The sequence below is a fragment of the Pelophylax lessonae genome (genome assembly GCF_965119305.1).
Source record: "Pelophylax lessonae genome assembly, chromosome: 10".
NCBI classification, from domain to species: Eukaryota; Metazoa; Chordata; class Amphibia; order Anura; family Ranidae; genus Pelophylax; species Pelophylax lessonae.
In genome coordinates, this window is record NC_138777.1 from 226,958,740 (window position 1) to 226,978,005 (window position 19,266).

The window sequence follows — 19,266 nt, forward strand, 5'->3', positions numbered from 1 at the left end:
TGACCATCTCCTGAAGCATGTCTCCAGTCTCTGACCACCTCCTGTAGCATGTCTGCAGTCTCTGACCATCTCCTGTAGCATGTCTCTAGTCTCTGACCACCTATAGTAGCATGTCTGCAGTCTCTGACCATCTCCTGTAGTATGTCTGCATATCATGTCTCCAGTCTCTGACCACCTCCTGTAGTATGTCTCCAGTCTCTGACCACCTCCTGTAGTATGTCTCCAGTCTCTGACCACCTATAGTAGCATGTCTGCAGTCTCTGACCATCTCCTGTAGCATGTCTCCAGTCTCTGACCACCTCCTGTAGTATGTCTCCAGTCTCTGACCACCTCCTGTAGCATGTCTCCAGTCTCTGACCACCTCCTGTAGCATGTCTTCAGTCTCTGACCACCTCCTGTAGCATGTCTCCAGCCTCTGACCACCTCCTGTAGTATGTCTCCAGTCTCTGACCACCTCCTGTAGTATGTCTCCAGTCTCTGACCACCTCCTGTAGTATGTCTCCAGTCTCTGACCACCTCCTGTAGTATGTCTCCAGTCTCTGACCACCTATAGTAGCATGTCTGCAGTCTCTGACCATCTCCTGTAGCATGTCTGCAGTCTCTGACCATCTCCTGTAGCATGTCTGCAGTCTCTGACCATCTCCTGTAGCATGTCTTCAGTCTCTGACCATCTCCTGTAGCATGTCTGCAGTCTCTGACCATCTCCTGTAGCATGTCTACAGTCCCTGATCATGTCTACAGTCTCTGACCATCTCCTGTATCATGTAAACAGTCTCCAGCCATCTCCTGTATCATGTCCACAGTCTCCGGCCATCTCCTGTATCATGTCCGCAGTCTCTGACCATCTCTTGTATCCTGTCCGCAGTCTCTGTCCATCTCCTGTAGCATGTCTGCTGTCTCTGACCATCTCCTGTAGCAAGTCGGCAATCTCTTGACCAACTCCCATAGCATGCATCATGTCTGCAGTCTCTGACCATCACCTGTAGTATGTCTGCAGTCTCTGACCATCACCCGTAGCATGCCTGCAGTCTCTGGCCATCTCCCGTGCATGTCGACAGTTTTAGGCCATCTCCCGTAGCCTGTCTGCAGTCTCTGACCATCTCCCGTAGCATGTCTGCAATTACTGACTATCTCCTGTAGCCTGCCTACAGTCTCTGATCATCTTCTGTAGCATGCCCATAGTCTCTTACTATCTCCTGTTGTATGTCTGCAGTAAGGATGAATTGGGTTTGGTCTGAACTCAGTTTTCCAGAACTGGCGGGAAGCTGTCACATGAACAGACCCTTCCCCAGCCCAATCCACAGTACCCTAGGCATTGTTCCCCCCTGCATATAGTCATATAGGTTAATGATGCCACGGGCATCCCCACTCCCTTGTGTACTTTTAATTGCATGGCAGGGAATGCTCTGGGCCTTGCTGATTGGTCTGCCTGAGATGCATAGTGCATGTCACAGCTTCCCATGAGTTCTGCTAAACTTAGTCCTGACTGAACCCAGCATATCTTTAGTCTGCAGTCTCTGACCATCTTTTGTAGCATGTCAGTTGTCTCTGACCAACTGCTATCTTATGTATGAATTTTCTGACCATGTCAATAGTCCTGGCTTGAGATGCATATATACTGTATATATGCACACACTACCAGTCAAAAGTTTTAGAACATCCCCATTTTTCCAGTTTTTTTTTGGAAGCCTGTTTATTGGACTGTGGTGGAGATATATTATATCATATATATATATAGGCTAGTAGTCACCGTAAAATGCAGCATATAAAAAAAAAAAGTCAACCTTTCATATGCGAGTGGGGCGCCAGACCTATTGCTGGCTATGGGAGGGTTGGGGGTTATGGCATCATGTGCCTCTGTTATTTCACGCTGATTGGCGGCCTTCTAGGAGTGTAGTCGGGGCGCAGAGCGATGCGCCCCGAACACTCCCACTCACAATTGCCGAATTTGCAGTTCCCGTGAACATCCGACGTCGTAGGGGCGGTGCTTGGGCCGGACGTCACTCTCTGCTTCCCGCCGCCTGACTGAGTCTCAACCCAGAGGCTAGAGCCCAGCAGACTTGTGTGGATGTGCTGGGTCCTGCAGGAAGGGAAATGCTGCAATCTCAGCGCTAGCAGCCAAATGGGTCAAATGGAAGGGCGGGGTCTGGCGCCCCACCATCTTAAAACTTCACAAGCCACCACTGATATATAATATATATACATAAATACATACACACACACACACACACAAATCAAACCTGCAAATTCATTCTTAACAAACAGTGGTATCATTTCTGAACAGAAAACACAAAAGAGATGCAATGAGCCATCTAACTTACTGAGAGTTTGATTCTTTCCCCAGTAGATGACGATGGACTGCGGAGTCTCTGCACCAAGTTGTCCTCTTGGTATAGTGGTCAGCAAAACATCCATCTGCGAATCACCATTATAATCTCCAGGAACCACGCTGGTAATCACAACCCCTTCACTGCTAGGAAGGAAACATAAGCCCTGCATGTAAAGTTGGCCATAAACACAAAACGGCAACCATTCTGTATCTTGTAGTGTCATGGGGCCAGTAGAAGGAGTGGAAGAAATAGTGCCACATCATTGGTGTAAGGGGGTGGAATAGTGCCCCATCACTGGTGTCAGTGAGAGGAATAGTGCCACATCACTGGTGTAAGGGGGTGGAATAGTGCCCCATCACCGGTATCAGTGGGTGAAATAGTGCCCCATCACTGGTATCAGTGGGAGAAATAGTGCCCCATCGTTGCTACCAGTGGTGGGAATAGTGCCCTATTACTGGTATCAGTAGGTGGAATAGTGCCCCATTACTGATATCAGTGGGTAGAATAGTGCCCCATTACTGGTATTAGTGGGCGGAATAGTGCCCCATCATTGGTGTCAGTTGGAGGAATAGTGCCCCATCATTGGTGTCAGTGGGAGTAATAGTGCCCCATCATTGGTGTCAGTGGGAGGAATAGTGCCCCATCATTGGTATCATTGGGAGGAATAGTGCCCCATCATTGGTATCAGTGGGAGTAATAGCATCCCATCATTGGTATCAGTGGGAGGAATAGTGCCCCATCATTGGGAGGAATAGTGCCCCATCATTGGTGTCAGTGGGAGGAATAGTGCCCCATCATTGGTATCAGTGGGAGTAATAGCATCCCATCATTGGTATCAGTGGGAGGAATAGTGCCCCATCATTGGTATCAGTGGGAGGAGCCCCATCATTGGTATCAGTGGGAGGAATAGTTCCCCATCATTGGTGTCAGTGGGAGGAATAGTGCCCCATCATTGGTATCAGTGGGAGTAATAGCATCCCATCATTGGTATCAGTGGGAGGAATAGTGCCCCATCGTTGATACCAGTGGTAGGAATAGTGCCTGCCCCATCGTTGCTACCAGTGGTAGGAATAGTGCCTGCCCCATTACTGGTATCAGTAGGTGGAATAGTGCCCCATCATTGCTACCAGTGGTAGAAATAGTGCCCCCTTTATTTTAGTGGAAGGAATAGTGCTCCATTGTCGGTGTCAGTAGGAGAAATAGTGCCCCATCATTGATATTCGTGGGAGGAATTGGGCTTTAAATAAGTAAATAATAAATAAATCACTATACACCTCCTATATATCGCACAATAGAACCAGTAAAGGATACAATTCTTCCCCTGGCATTTAAACTTTCATTAATCACATACAAAGCGAGCCTTGGAACAATCCGAAGCTCCCTGTCCATAAATCTCTCAGCGGATCCCGCCGGCCGCCCTCACACGCATACTTACTCTAATGCAAGTTTGACTTTCGGGTTAAAATATGGCGCTGACTTCAGGTCTGACAAAAATATCCATAATTCATTACCTGCAATGACAAAAACAGGCGGGATAAATAAAGAGTGCTCGGTGATCAATCAATTCTACAAAACGCCTCAACTATCCCTGGCACCCACTTCTACCCCCCACCCCCGGGACAAACACGGCCATTCGAGGCGAACGCCGCAGACTGCTGGGTAGAAGTTTTGGTTTACCGACACGAAATTTCTGTGAATTCTTTCCCATTTCTGAGAGTGATGGAAGACCAGAGAGAGTGGAGAATGACTTCTGAGCAGATAAAGTTGATGTAGCATTAAAAGATCTTTTATATACTCTAAATGATCGTGTCTCATCACCCGCTACATCGATTGAGTTATGATCGTTAGGTTTACGTAAAATCATTCTTGAAGCGTTTTCGCATCTCATCTTGTTTGCCATCCCATATTTTCATTATACAGATTCAAGGCAGGGGTTCACAGCCGGAGTGTTGTGTTGTGGTGGAGCAAGCGATGGGCCACCCTGCTCCACTTTGCCCTTTGTTATAGTAAAAGAAATTTTAGGACACACACAAAATGGCAGCTGGTGTCCATCTGCAGACATGTATTTACATGTATATATGTATATGTATATGTATATGGTTTAATACAAGGTATTAAACCACTTCAGACCTGGAAGGTTTTACCCCCTTAATGACCAGGCAATTTTTTTGCGATTCGGCACTGTATAAACAAAATCGCAGAGATGGAAGAGCTGATAAGTATAGCAAATTACACCCCCACCAGATTCTCACATACATGGGCCTGCTGGATACACTTCCAGTCAACAGAAAGATTTAAATGCTTACTATGCCCGGATTCCCTGGAGTCCTTGCACTAGACCAGGTGTACGCCCATTACCAACTCACCCAGTTACTTTCTGACGCTGGCCCTCCCTCCCCTGAACACAGGTTGAGTCTGGGAGGTCGCCACGCCAGATCAGACCATATCTACAAAGGCTCATATCTAAGATAAAGATTGAAAACCAACTTACCAAGCTCAGCATAGCTGCTCCCCTCCCAATCATTTAAACGTTAGTGTCAGGATCCGGACTTGAACCTGGGACCTCCAGTGTGTCTGGCAATTACTCTACTTGCTAGGCCACCTGGAATGCTGGACAGCTCCCTGGACAAATCCTTGAATAATGCTGCCGTGAATCCTAATTGCCTTGAACCTTGAACCCTTTGCTCTTCCCATGAACTTCCTGACTTAAGCCATGTCTCTGCACTTCCTGGTTGCCAGAATATTGTGCCTTCTCCAGGCAATATCTCGCTTGTCTTGCCTGCTGCCGTCCGTATCTTCGCTACCGTTCGTTATCGACACTTGGCTTGTTCCTCGACTATGCTTCTGCCTAATCCTGACATGCAACTACTCGTTACCGACCTTTGGCTACTCGTAGACTACGCTTCTGCCTAATCCCGACCTGCAACTACTCGTTACCGACCTTTGGCTACTCGTAGACTACGCTTCTGCCTAATCCCGAACTGCAACTACTCGTTACCGACCTTTGGCTACTCGTAGACTACGCTTCTGCCTAATCCCGACCTGCAACTACTCGTTACCGACCTTTGGCTACTTGTAGACTACCCTTCTGCCTAATCCCGACCTGCAACTACTCGTTACCGACCTTTGGCTACTCGTAGACTACGCTTCTGCCTAATCCCAACCTGCAACTACTCGTTACCGACCTTTGGCTACTCGTAGACTACGCTTCTGCCTAATCCCGACCTGCAACTACTCGTTACCGACCCTTGGCTACTCGTAGACTACGCTTCTGCCTAATCCTGACCTGCAACTACTCGTTACCGACCTTTGGCTACTCGTAGACTACGCTTCTGCCTAATCCCGACCTGCAGCTACTCATTACCGACCTTTGGCTACTCGTAGACTACACTTCTGCCTAATCCTGACCTGAAACTACTCGTTACCGACCTTTGGCTACTCATAGACTACGCTTCCGCCTAATCCCGACCTGCAACTACTCGTTACCGACCTTTGGCTACTCGTAGACTATGCTTCTGCTTGATCCCAACCTGCTATATCTGCTACTGGACCCTGGCTTGCTCACCTCATGGTGAGGCGATCCTGAGGATCGCGACCTGGTACTAATATGCAGCAAAATCCATCTCCACCATCAGGAGCGCTGGTGAACACCAGTTGATATTTAGATTACGCACCTCAGGTGAGCCTGCGTCATATTCCAGAGTGACCTGCCTGTGTTCCTATCCAGCTGGTTCCTGTTTAAGCTGCTATAGCTACTGGTCTTCGAGCCTGACTCCAGATTGTGACAGTTAGGCTACAGCTTACGCACGATAGAGACCGGGAGGTTAATATAATTTACAACAAGCTAAAATTCTCTCACTCCATGTCCCTCCTCCCCCTTTTTTTTATCTCATGTCCCTCTTACCCGCCCCACCCCCCTTTTTTTTAATCTCCTTTCCCTCTTCCCCCTCCCCCCTTTTTTTTAACCTCCTTTCCCTCTTCCCCCCTCCCCCTTTTTTTAATACCCTACCCTACCTACCCTCGTCACTTCCGGCCAGAAACAGCTGAGCAGCGCAGCAGTGCGCATGCTCAGAGCCCCGGATACCTGATGGAAGAACAGAGGAGCATGCGCACTAGTATGAAACGATCACGGTGTACCGTGAGAAAAACCTACCGACGCGGCGCTTACATAAAACAGCTGTGCAGAAATACGAGTCATCTCCGCTCCTGTCCCGGTCACTTCCCTGCTCTCGGCAAGTAAATATAAAAGCGGCTTTCGGCTCCGTGATTTATGTTTTCATACAGCCGCCGCCGCTTTTATATTTACTATCCGAGAGCAGGGAAGTGACCGGGACAGGAGCGGAGATTACTCCTATTTCAGCACAGCTGTTTTAATGTAACCGCTGCATTCCATACAGTGCCGAGTACCGGAAGTGACGAGGGGTAGGTTTTTCTCACGGGTAGGTAATTCTCACGGAACACCGGTTCACTTCGGTGCGATGCGGGAACCCTGCGAATGCATTGTGGGTTTCCGCATCGCACCCAACTTGCAGGCAGTTCACGCTGCCATATGCAAATCGCTGGGGGGGGGCGTTAATACAAAAAGGTAACAACACCCCCAGATCAGTTCACATATCGCAGTGCCAACTGACAGTTCGGACAGGAATCGGATCGCATAGGTGTGAACCACCCATGCAATCCGATTCAGGGGCGGACCAAAAAAAAAAAAAGTCCTGTGCAAAGTTTGTTACAATCCCTACAATGCACAGAGATCACCCAGAGGGCAATGTTTTTTTTTCTCAACAAAAGTGGAGTTACGCTTTAAGGACTGACTGCCCTATAACAGCTTTTTTGCTACACGGTGGCCGTTCTGTGCAGAATCACACACTTATATATATGTGTGTAACAGAAAAAAAAAGGAGGTGATGACACCACACAGTTCAGTGCTTGCAAATGAACAATGGAAGTGGAGTGTGAGCAAAATACTCCAATATAATAAACAAAATATATGGAATCAAACACAATCTGTTATAGTGGACTGTGTGTATATATATATATATATATATATATATATATATATATATATATATATATATATATATATTAAAAAAGAATAGCGCACACATGCAAAAGAAATGACTATCAAATATGGAGACAATCCATAAATAAAAATGGGGATTTGGCCATATCGTGCTCAAGCCCACCACTGCGTCAAAGTACACACACCTGTACTCTATCAGTGTCCACTATCAAGTGGATATAGGAGGAGTCCCATGTAGTGCATTAGCACATCTATCCCAGCAAGGAGTGTTGTCTCCAAGGGTTAGAGAGGCTGGATTCACCCCTTTTCTATGGATAGTGTAGGACCCACTGATAATGGGGTACTTTGACGTAGTGGTGGGCTTGAGCACGATATGGCCATATGGTGGGACCAAATCCCCATTTTTATTTATGGATTGTCTTCATATTTAATAGTCATTTCTTTTGCATGTGTGCGCTATTCTTCTTTTTTAATATACATGTCGCTTGGTCCATAGCTGCACTGGCTTTAGATATACATGTTCAGGGTTTGCTCCCCCAATTTTTTGCTTGTTTATTATATATATATATATATAGTGCCATCATTTTTTTGTGGGATTTATTCAAGATTTATGCACAATTACAAAAGTTATATATATATATATATATATATATATACACACACACAGTCCACTATAACAGATTGTGTTTGATTCCATATATTATGTTTATTATATTGGAGTATTTTGCTCACACTCCACTTCCATTGTTCATTTGCAAGCGCTGAACTGTGGGTGTCATCACCTCCCTTTTTTTCTGTTATTTATACTTGTCTCCATGGCAGGAGGAGGTTTAGCAGCTGCTTATTCATTTTTTAACACCATTTAGGTGCACATTGTATTAGGTTTCACCTTACAGGTGGTCCATCGGCGCCGGTGTACCCCCCTTTTTTCTATACACACACACACATAGAGTGTCAGTTAGTGTCTGCTTGTCCGCTGCAATATCACAGTCCCGGCACATCGCATTCCCGCCATAAGTCACTGATTGCCGCCATTACTAATATAAAAAAAATGAATAAATAACAATTCCAAAGATATATATACAGTAAAACCCCCTCCATTGCGGGGGTTACGTTCCGGACCCAGCCGCGAAAAGTGAAAATCCGCGAAATAGAAAAACCCTATTAAAATGCATTGTAGGCATGTTTTTTTACTGTCACTGTACGTGTAAAAGCATTTTAAGGTCTTTAAACACACTTTTAAAACAATAGAAACTCATTTAAACACATAAAAGATACTGAGAGGCATAGCAAGAGCTATGGAAACACAAAAATATTTCATTTTTAATGATTTATATAGTAAAATAACATTACAAAAAAAAACGCGAATTACCGGGACCATAAAAACTGAACCGCGATGGAGCGGGGGATTACTGTATATCATAGTTAGTAGACGCAATAACTTTTGCCCATACCAATGAATCCGCTTATTGGGATTTTTTTTTACCAAAAACATGTAGCAGAAAACAAATTGGCCTAAAATTATGAAGAAACTTTATTTATTTATTTATTTATTTTTTATTTCTTTATTGGATATGTTTATATAGCAGAAAGTAAAAAATATATATATATTTTTTTTTTAAATGGTCGCTCTTTTTTTGTTTATAGCGCAAAAAATAAAAATCGCACAAGTGATCAAATACCACCAAAAGAAAGCTCTATTTTAGGGGAAAAAATATATAAAATGTTATTTGGGTACAGCGTCGCACGACTGCACAATTGTCAGTTAAAGTAACGCAGTGCCGTAACCCAAAAAAATGGCCTGGTCATGAAGGGGGGTAAATCTTCCCGAGGGCAAGTGGTTAATAGACCGTACCTTTTTACCTTGCTATCTGTGTTCAGAGTTCCGCTTTAATCCCACATACATTGTCCACGTCTGACAACACAAAGAACAAACAAAGGCGGGTCGGAGATTATTTTGTGTGTTTAACCGCCTCACCAACGGTAAACACACCAACACTTCACCCAACCACACATGGAGGATCTGAGAACTCAGCACCAACATAACCAGAGTAGAAGACTGGGATATATAGTGCGCCAAAGCCCTGTGTACTAAAGAAAATTGCCTTTTTTTTTCCCCCACAAAGCTGACACTCTAATCATCAAATCTTGGCCCTCCAATAAAATGACACTACAGTTCCCAGCAAGACATCAAAGGCCGGGCCTTGTCCACAGAGCTGACACAACCATTAGATCTGGTCCCTCTGGACATGCATGACACCAGAGGCTGAGCCTTGTCCACAGAGCTTACACTCTAATGATCTGGACCGTATGGTCACATTAGACACTACAGTTCCCAGCAAGACAAAGGAGGGCCAGGCCTTGTCCACAGAGCTTACACTCTAATCATTAGATCTGGGCCTTACAGCCACATTAGACACTACAGTTCCCAGCAAGACACAGGAGGGCCAGGCCTTGTCCACAGAGCTGACACTCTAATCATTAGATCTGGACCCTCTGGATATAAAGGACACCAGATCCTTGGCCTTGTCCACAGAGCTAACACTCTAATCATTAGAGGTGGACCTTACAGCCACATTAGACACTACAGTTCCCAGCAAGACACAGGAGAGCCAGGCCTTGTCCACAGAGCTGACACTCTTAATCATTAGATCTGGACCCTCTGGATATAAAGGACACCAGATCCTAGGCCTTGTCCACAGAGCTAACACTCTAATCATAAGATCTGGGCCCTCTGGATAGAAATGACACCAGATCCTAGGCCTTGTCCACAGAGCTAACACTCTAATCATTAAGAGCTGGACCTTAAAGCCACATTAGAAACTACAGTTGCCAGCAAGACACAGGAGGGCCAAGCCTTGTCCACAGAGCTTACACTCTAATCATTAGAGCTGGACCTTACAGACACATTAGACACTACAGTTCACAGCAAGACACAGGAGGGCCAGGCCTTGTCCACAGAGCTGACACTCTAATCATTAGATCTGGACCCTTGGATATAAAAGGACACCAGATCCTAGGCCTTGTCCACAGAGCTAACACTCTAATCATTAGATATGGGCCTTACAGTCATATTGGAGACTACAATTCCCAGCCACAGGAGGTCAGGCATTGTGTGCAGAGCTTACACTCTAATCATCAAATCTTGGCCATCCAATGATAAGACACTACAGTTCCCAGCAAGACATAGGAGGCCGTTCCTTGTCCACAGAGCTATCACTCTAATCATTACATCTGGGCCCTCTGGACACCAGAGAATGAGCTTTATCCACAGAGCTAACACTCTTATCATTAGATATGGGCCTTATAGTTATATATTGGACACTACAGTTCCCAGCCAGACACAGCAGGTCAGACCTTGTCGGCAGAGCTGACACTCTAATTATAAAATCTTGGCCCTCCAATCATATAGGACACGACAGATTCCAGCCAGACACCAAAGAGCTGACACATTAATCATTACATCTGGGCCCTGTGGACATGCATGACACCAGAGGCTGGACCTTATCCACAGAGCTTACACTCTAATCATTAGATCTGGACCTTAAAGGCACATCAGACACTACAGTTTCCAGCAAGACACAGGAGGCCAGGCCTTGTCCACAGAGCTGACACCCTAATCATTAGATCTGGGCCCTCTAGATATGAATGACACCAGAGCCTGAGCTTTGTCCACAGAGCTAACGCTCTAATAATTAGATATGGGCCTTACAATCATATCGGAGACTACAATTCCCAGCTGGACACAGGAGGTCGGGCCTTGTGTGCAGAGCTGACATTCTCATCATCAAATCTTGGCCCTCCAATCATATGACACTACAGTTCCCAGCAAGACACAGGAGACTGGGCCTTGTCCACAGAGCTATCACTCTCATCATTACATCTGAGCCCACTGGATATGAAGGACACTAGAACCTGAACCTTGTCCACAGAGCTTACACTCTAATCAGTAGCTATGGGCCTTAGAGTCATATCAACACTACAGTTCCTAGCCAGACAAAAGGAGGGAGTGCCTTGTCTCTAGAGCTAGCACTCTAATTATTAGATAAGGTCCCTCTGGAAATTCGTGACACCAGAGGCTGGATCTTGTTCACAGAGCCGACACTGTAATCATCAGATCTGGGCCCTCTAGTCACTTAAGACACTACAGATCCTAGGCAGGCATCAGAGGCCAAGCCTTGCCCACAGAGCTGACACTCTGACCATCAGACCTGGGCCCTGCACTCATTCAAGGCACTAATGATCCAATGACAGAAACAGAGAGCTGGCCATTGTCCAAAAGCTGACATTCCAATCCTCATATTTGGATGCTCCAGTTATTTCTAATGATCAGGTCTGGTCTGCAGGGCTGACACTCCAATCCGCAGAGCTGCCACTCCATTGATCAGGCCTGGTGCACAAAGCTAACACTCTAATAATCTACCTGGTCCAAAGAGCTGACACTAGATATGGTCCAAAGAGCTGACACTCTATTCCCCAGAGCTTGCCCACGGAGCTGACACTCTAAAGATAATGCCTGGTCTGCAAAGCTGACACTAATTCCTAGAGTTTGCCCGCAGAGCTGACACTCTAGTATTTAGACCTAGTTCGCAGAGCTGACATTCTAGGGATCAGGCTTGGTCTGCAGAGCTGCCACTCTAATCCCCAGAGCTGACACTCCAATGATCAGGCCTGAGCTGGGCCTTGTCCACAGAGCTGACACTCCAACGATCATGCCTGGTCTGCAGAGCTGTCACTCCACTCCAGCGAACAGGACTTGGTCTGCAGAGCTGGCACTCCAGTGAACAGGCCGAGTCTGCAGAGCTGGCACTCTAGTGAACAGGACTTGGTCTGCAGAGCTGTCACTCCAGTAAACAGGCCGAGGCTGCAGAGCTGGCACTCCAGTAAAGAGACCTGGTCTGCAGAGCTGGCACTCTAGTGAACAGACCTGGTCTGCAGAGCTGGCACTCTAGTGAACAGACCTGGTCTGCAGAGCTGGCACTCTAGTGAACAGACCTGGTCTGCAGAGCTGGCACTCTAGTGAACAGACCTGGTCTGCAGAGCTGGCACTCTAGTGAACAGACCTGGTCTGGAGAGCTGGCACTCTAGTGAACAGACCTGGTCTGCAGAGCTGGCACTCTAGTGAACAGGCCGAGGCTGCAGAGCTGACAGTTTAATCCTCATAAATGGGCAAGGCCTTGGCCACAGAGCCCATTCTAGTACTCATATATGGGCCTTCTGGTCATATATAACACTACATATCCCAGCCTGAGAAAAGATGTTGTGCCTGGTCTGCAGAGCTGACACTTCAGTGATCTGGCTTGGACCACAGAGCTGACACTTCAGCGATCAGAGCTGGGCCCTCTGGTCATATCCAAAACTACAATTCCCGTCAAACATGGAAAGGTTGGCCTTGTCCTCAGATCTAGGCTGGGCCTGGCCTGCAGAGCTGACACTTTAATCCTTAAAAAAAAGAGCCAGGCCTTGGCCACAGAGATGACAACCTAATTTGGGCTGAGCCTTGTCAGCAGAGCTGACATTCTAATCCTTATCTCTGGGCCTTCTGGTCATAGATAGCATTAAAGATCTAAGCCAGAGGCAGGGCCTTGGTTGCAGAGCTAACAGTCCATATTCCCATCGTTCCGGGGAATAGGCTCTCAAGGTACCGTGTGATGCAGCGACCACCAGCTGGATAGTGGAGCATACTGTACATGACTAAACATAAATCTTCACCAACACACCACGGATCTTCCATTAAAGTGGTGACCGGCCTCAAGTGATCCACAGAGGAAAAACAAATCCTCCTACATAAGTTGTGTGATGGGAGTCACTTTGGTTGGGGGGGGGGGGGGTCCAGTGGAACCCACAGCTTACCTTAGAGAGGTTGGGAAATCCCTCTTTCAGCCCCCTAGGGCCAAGGCCCCTCCTATGTGTAAGTCAAACTGTGTCTATAACACCGCATTCACACTGAAGCGGCACGACTTTGGGGAGAATTTGCGTGCACCGCGACTTCGGCACGACTTGCACGGACTTCACAGAATGAATGTCTATGCAGGTCGATCCCAGGTCGCCCCGAAGTAGTACAGGACCCTTTTTCTAAGTCAGAGCGACTTGTGTTGCTCCTATTAGAACAGTTCCCGTACCACACAACAGACCGCGACTTGTCAGTGACAAGTCGCCTGACAAGTCGTATTAGTGTGAATGGAGACTTAGGGGTGAGCAAATGATGGACAGCTACTTAATGGACACTAAGAATATGGTTTGGATTACTTCAAATGGGAGAGTAATATTTATCAACAACATCTCTCAAGAAATATATGCAGACTATTCCTGGATTGTTTGATTCTGAACATGTTCATTGAAAAAGCCAATCACATTGGCCTCTGTTCCATGTTCTTCAATGTCAGAAACGGAAAGTCTGTTACTGATGGTCTCTTCCTATAGTCTGTGTATTAAGGTGTGATGTGTTTACACTTATAATAATGTGTGTTGTACTTCATGAGCTCAATAACGGCAGTCTGCTAGTTAACCACATAACGACCGCACACCGCAGATATACTGCGGCAGGCAGCCGCTGCTGGGCAAAGTGACGTAGGGGTACGTCACTCGCTCAGCCGCCTGTGGGGGGGCGAGCACACGCCGGCGCTGGCGCGCTCCCACCCCCACTGGTTCCCTGGGGAGCTAGCGCAAGTGACCGGCGGCTTCTCACTGATGTAAGCACAGAGGCTATCCTGCTATATAGGATCCCATGTCTCTGTGATTACATCACAAGCCACACCCCCCCCCCTTCCACAGCTAGAATCACGCCCCTAGGGTCACACTTAACCCCTTGATCACCAATAAAGTTAACCCCTTCCCTGCCAGTGTCATTTTGACAGTAACAGTGCATATTTATAGCACTGATTACTGTAGTAATGTCACTGGTACCCCCAAAAGTGTAAAAAATGTCAGTCAGGGGTCCGACCTGTCTGCCGCAATGTCGAAGTCCCGCAAAAAAAAAAAAATCGCAGATCGCCACCATTAATAGTGAGAAAAAAAAAACAATATAAATGACAAAAATCTTTCCCGTAGTTAGTAAACGCAATAACTTTTGCGCAAACCAATCAAAATATGCTTATTGCGATTTTTTTTTTACCAAAAATATGCAGCAGAAAACAAATTGGCCTAAAATGTTAAAAAATTTAGATTTTTACAATTTTTTTTTTTGAGAATTTCATATCAAAAAATGTGAAAAATATTGTTATTTTTTCAAAGTTGTTGCTTTATTTTTTTGTTTATAGCGCAAAAAATAAAAAATCGCACAGGTGATCAAATACCACGAAAAGAAAGCTCTGTTTGTGGGAAAAAAAGGACGTCAATTTCGTTTGGGTACAGCGTCGCACGACCGCGCAATTGTCCGTTAAAATCACGCAGTGCCGAATCGCAAAATAGGGCCTGGTCTTTGAGCAGCCAAATCTTTTGGGGCTAAAGTGGTTAATTGGCTCAAGTTAAATAAATCACTGTCCTCTATTAGTTTCTAGTGGGAAAGTAGTACACTGTTTGTGTTGGTTGTTCCTTAGATTATATTTCTGTACACAATTTCATCTGCATATGATAATGTAATCAGGCACCTGATCTGGTGGGGTATATATTCGGTGTGAGTTTGTTCAATAAATGTTCCAGATCTTATACAAGCTATTCTCTGCTAGTTTTGTATGGGGGGGGGGGGGAGCGGCTAGAATATCTGATATCTATGTTCAAGACTGAAGGAAGCGGTATTCTGACGGAAGCACATTGTGGGGGATACCGTTCCGTTGCAAGTTGTACCTGTTTATCTGCAGTCTCCTATTCTCTACATCAGCCTTTTTCAACCAGAGTTCCCTGGCACCCTTGAGGTTTCTTCAGGGGGGTGCCTTGGCAAAACGCCTAAAAATTTCCCAAAAATTGTAAAGCCCAGCGTGTGGATGAAGGCTGCCTTTTAGTCACACAAAGCCACAGGTTCTCATTGTGCTCCACCTTCTAGCTGCCGGCATCCTAATGACCAATGGCATCATCAGTTGATATGGAGGATGTCAGTCCCCGCATAGCATACTTGTTTGACCCTCCCCTGCCTCTCTCCATCAGCAATGGGGTCAGATTATAAGTTATGGAGAAAAACTGAAGGAGAAGAGAAACATTGGAATACTAGTCAGTACCGGTTTGCAAAAGTTTATTTGCTTTGGAAGAATAAATAGCCTTTAACGTTGGGTGTCCTACTTGTGTGGATGAAGCTGTATTATGTAAAACTATTAGAATAGTTTTTACAATATAGAATGTGACTGTCCATTTTTTTTTTTTTTTTTTTTAAAGGGTGCCTCAAGATTGTTCATCATTTTTAATGGGTGAATTGGCTGAAAAATGGTTGAGAAACCCTGGGCTAAATCCATCCAAAGTGCTGAATTTATAAGCTTGTCTGAGAGCTCAGAAAAAGAGAAGGCAGAGATCGACCAATATCGTTTTTTCATTGCCGATACCGATATTTTGGTCGCCGATATTTTTGTACATTTAAACATTTTTTTTTTTTTCTTGACAGGTACTCTTGTGGAGGGATCTGGAGGTCTAAAAGACCCCAAACCCCTCCTCTGCACTTAAAAGCATTCAAAACACTGTTTTGAATGCTGTCATTTTTTTTAAATTTGGCGCCGAGTACCCGGAAGTGATGTCATGGCATCACTTCCGGGTTTTTTGCATGGAGACCCGATCAGAGCTGAATGCGGGTTTGATCGGGTCTTCTCTTCGGTGGAGGTAGGATGCCCGTGGAAGGCGGCGGGAGGGGGGGACGTCCCCTCCCGCTCCTTGTAATGACAGCCAAGCGGCTTCTCAGCCCCATCGGTTGTCATTACAAGACAGCCGACCGTCAGCTATGGACACCGGTACCGGGGTGATGTCTCTAGCTGCAGGGATCACTCCGGTTCAGCACTTTCCGAAATATCGGCAATATCGGTCACCTCCAGGACCGATTCCAATACATCGGGGAAAGTGCATATCGGCCCTCGATATATCGGCTTTGCCGATAATCGGCCGATCCCTTTTGCATGGAGACCCGATCAGAGCCGAATGCGGCTTGGATCGGGTCTTCAGCGGCCGTGCAGGTAGGGTGCCGGGGTCTCCTGGTGGGTTGGGAGACCCGGGCGAGCCGCAGAAGGTGGCGGGGGAACGTCCCCTCCCGCTCCTTGTAATGAAAGCCGCGCGGCTTCTCAGCCACATCAGTTGTCATTTCAAGACAGCCGACCGTCAGCTATGGACGCCGGTACCGGGGTGACACCTCTAGCTGCAGCCATCACTCCGGTACAAGCACTTTCCCGAAATATCGGTAATATCGGTCACCTCCGGGTTCCGATATATCGGGGAAGGTGCATATTGGCCCTCGATATATCGGTGTTGCCAATAATCGGCCGATCCCTTTTCCATGGAGACCCGATCAGAGCTGAATGCGGCTTTGATTGGGTCTTCAGCGGCCGTGCAGGTAGGATGCCTAGGTCTCCCGGGCGAGCCGCAGAAGGTGGCGGGGGGTAACGTCCCCTCCCACTCCTTGGAATAACAGCCGAGCGGCTTCTCAGCCGCATCGGTTGTCATTACAAGACAGCTGACCGTCGGCTATGGACGCCGGTACCGGGGTGATGCCTCTAGCTGCAGCCATCACTCCGGTACAAGCACTTTCCCGAAATGTTGGGGCCGATTCCGATATATCAGAGAAAGTGCATATTGGCCCCCGATATATCAGCTTTGCCGATAATCGGTCGACCGCTAGCAGAGAGCTGAAGTTACAATCTGTGAGGAGAGCTCTGACAGCTGATTGGATGGAAGGGATACATCCCCCTTCACACAGCACACAGGAACAGAGCCGAGGCTGTCAATCGCAGGCTGTGTGCTGGAGCTCCCTCCCCGGTCACCTGTGACTGGTACAGATAGAGGAAGGAGGCAGCAGACAGAAATGACACTTAGTGCTCTGGACTGAGACAAGTTCACACTATAGAGGCATATGCTTTGTTCAGATTTCATGTCTGAGGTTTACAAACAATGTAAGACTTAATAGTTTGCATTGAAGAAAGATCACATGACAAACAGTCCGGTGCAACGTTTCGGGGCTGCGCAGGACCCCTTCATCAGGCATGTGATAGGTGGATACAGTTGTGCTAAGCATTCCCGGTGCTGATTGGCTATTGGCTAGACAACCAATCACTGCCTGTACTCAGAGGATTCTCCCTGATTGGACATATCTGGCAGATACGCCCAATCAATGTAGATATACTCCATACAAGGGGCTGAAAGTGCTGATTTATTCTACGGTCCCCCAACCACAGCAGTCCCCACTGATCCCCATTGGAGACATTCCTCTTTTGCTGATGCGACAATTTATGTATCTCATGAAGTCATATGATGTTAGGTGGTAGGAGGGGTTTCCCGATTTCTGATCCTGATTGGTGGATGATAAGTTATGTTCATGCTCAGCACAACTGTGTGCACCTATCACATGCCTGACGAAGGGGTCCTGCACGGCTTCGTAACGTTGTACCCGTTCTTCTATGATGAGATCTTTCTCTTCAATAAGAACCATTCGGACCCAATTGAAAATCAGCGCTGTGCTGGTGAATATTTATGTTGTTTGTAGAGCTGACACTCTAATGATCAGGCCCCACACAGCTCACAATCGAATGATCGGGTTTTGTCCACAAAGCGGACACTCTTATCCCCAGTGCTTGCCTGCAGAGCTGACACTCTAGTGATCGGGCCTGGTCTGAGGAGCTGACACTCTAGTGTTTGGGACTGGGTTGGGCCTTGTCTGCAGAGCTGAAACTCTGGTGATGAGGTCCGGTCCACACAGCTGACGCTCTAGCTGTCAGGTCCGGTCCGCACAGCTGACACTCTAGCTGTCAGATCCGGTCCGCACAGCTGACGCTCTAGCTGTCAGATCCGGTCCGCACAGCTGACGCTCTAGCTGTCAGATCCGGTCCGCACAGCTGACGCTCTAGCTGTCAGATCCGGTCCGCACAGCTGACGCTCTAGCTGTCAGATCCGGTCCGCACAGCTGACGCTCTAGATGTCAGGTCCGGTCCGCACAGCTGACGCTCTATCTGTCAGGTCTGGTCCACACAGCTGATGCTCTGTCAGCTCCGGTCAGCACAGCTGACGCTCTAGCTGTCAGGTCCGGTCCGCACAGCTGACGCTCTAGCTGTCAGGTCTGGTCCACACAGCTAACGCTCTAGCTGTCAGGTCCGATCCGCACAGCTGACACTCTAGCTGTCAGTTCCGATCCGTACAGCTGACACTCTAGCTGTCAGGTCCGATCCGCACAGCTGACGCTCTAGCTGTCAGGTCCGATCCGCACAGCTAACGCTCTAGCTGTCAGGTCTGGTCCACACAGCTGACGCTCTAGGGATCAGGTCCGGTCCGCACTGCTGACACTCTAGCTGTCAAGTCCTGTCTGCACAGCTGATGATCTGTCAGATCCGGTCCACACAGCTAACGCTCTAGCTGTCAGGTCCGGTCCGCACAGCTGACGCTCTAGCTGTCAGGTCCGGTCCGCACAGCTGACGCTCTAGATGTCAGGCCTGGTCCGCACAGCTGACGCTCTAGATGTCAGGCCTGGTCCGCACAGCTGACGCTCTAGATGTCAGGCCTGGTCCACACAGCTAACGCTCTAGCTGTCAGGTCTGGTCCACACAGCTGACGCTCTAGCTGTCAGGTCCGGTCCACACAGCTAACGCTCTAGCTGTCAGGTCCGGTCCACACAGCTAACGCTCTAGCTGTCAGGTCCGGTCCACACAGCTGACACTCTAGCTGTCAGTTCCGATCCGTACAGCTGACACTCTAGCTGTCAGGTCCGATCCGCACAGCTGACGCTCTAGCTGTCAGGTCCGATCCGCACAGCTGACGCTCTAGCTGTCAGTTCCGATTCGCACAGCTGACGCTCTAGCT

The 19,266-nt window shown here is 47.4% G+C and overlaps 1 protein-coding gene across 1 annotated transcript in view; it reads right to left on the reverse strand.

Annotated features, from left to right (window-relative positions):
* ITFG1 (integrin alpha FG-GAP repeat containing 1) overlaps positions 1–19,266 on the reverse strand; it is a gene marked incomplete at its 5' end in the record, with an annotated part of 371,997 nt that overhangs the window by 350,692 nt on the left and 2,039 nt on the right. Inside the window, 2 exons of the mRNA XM_082269956.1 lie at positions 2,322–2,473; positions 3,766–3,841. Of these exons, the coding sequence (XP_082126082.1) occupies positions 2,322–2,473; positions 3,766–3,841 (228 nt within the window). The remainder of the gene's footprint in view (positions 1–2,321; positions 2,474–3,765; positions 3,842–19,266) is intronic.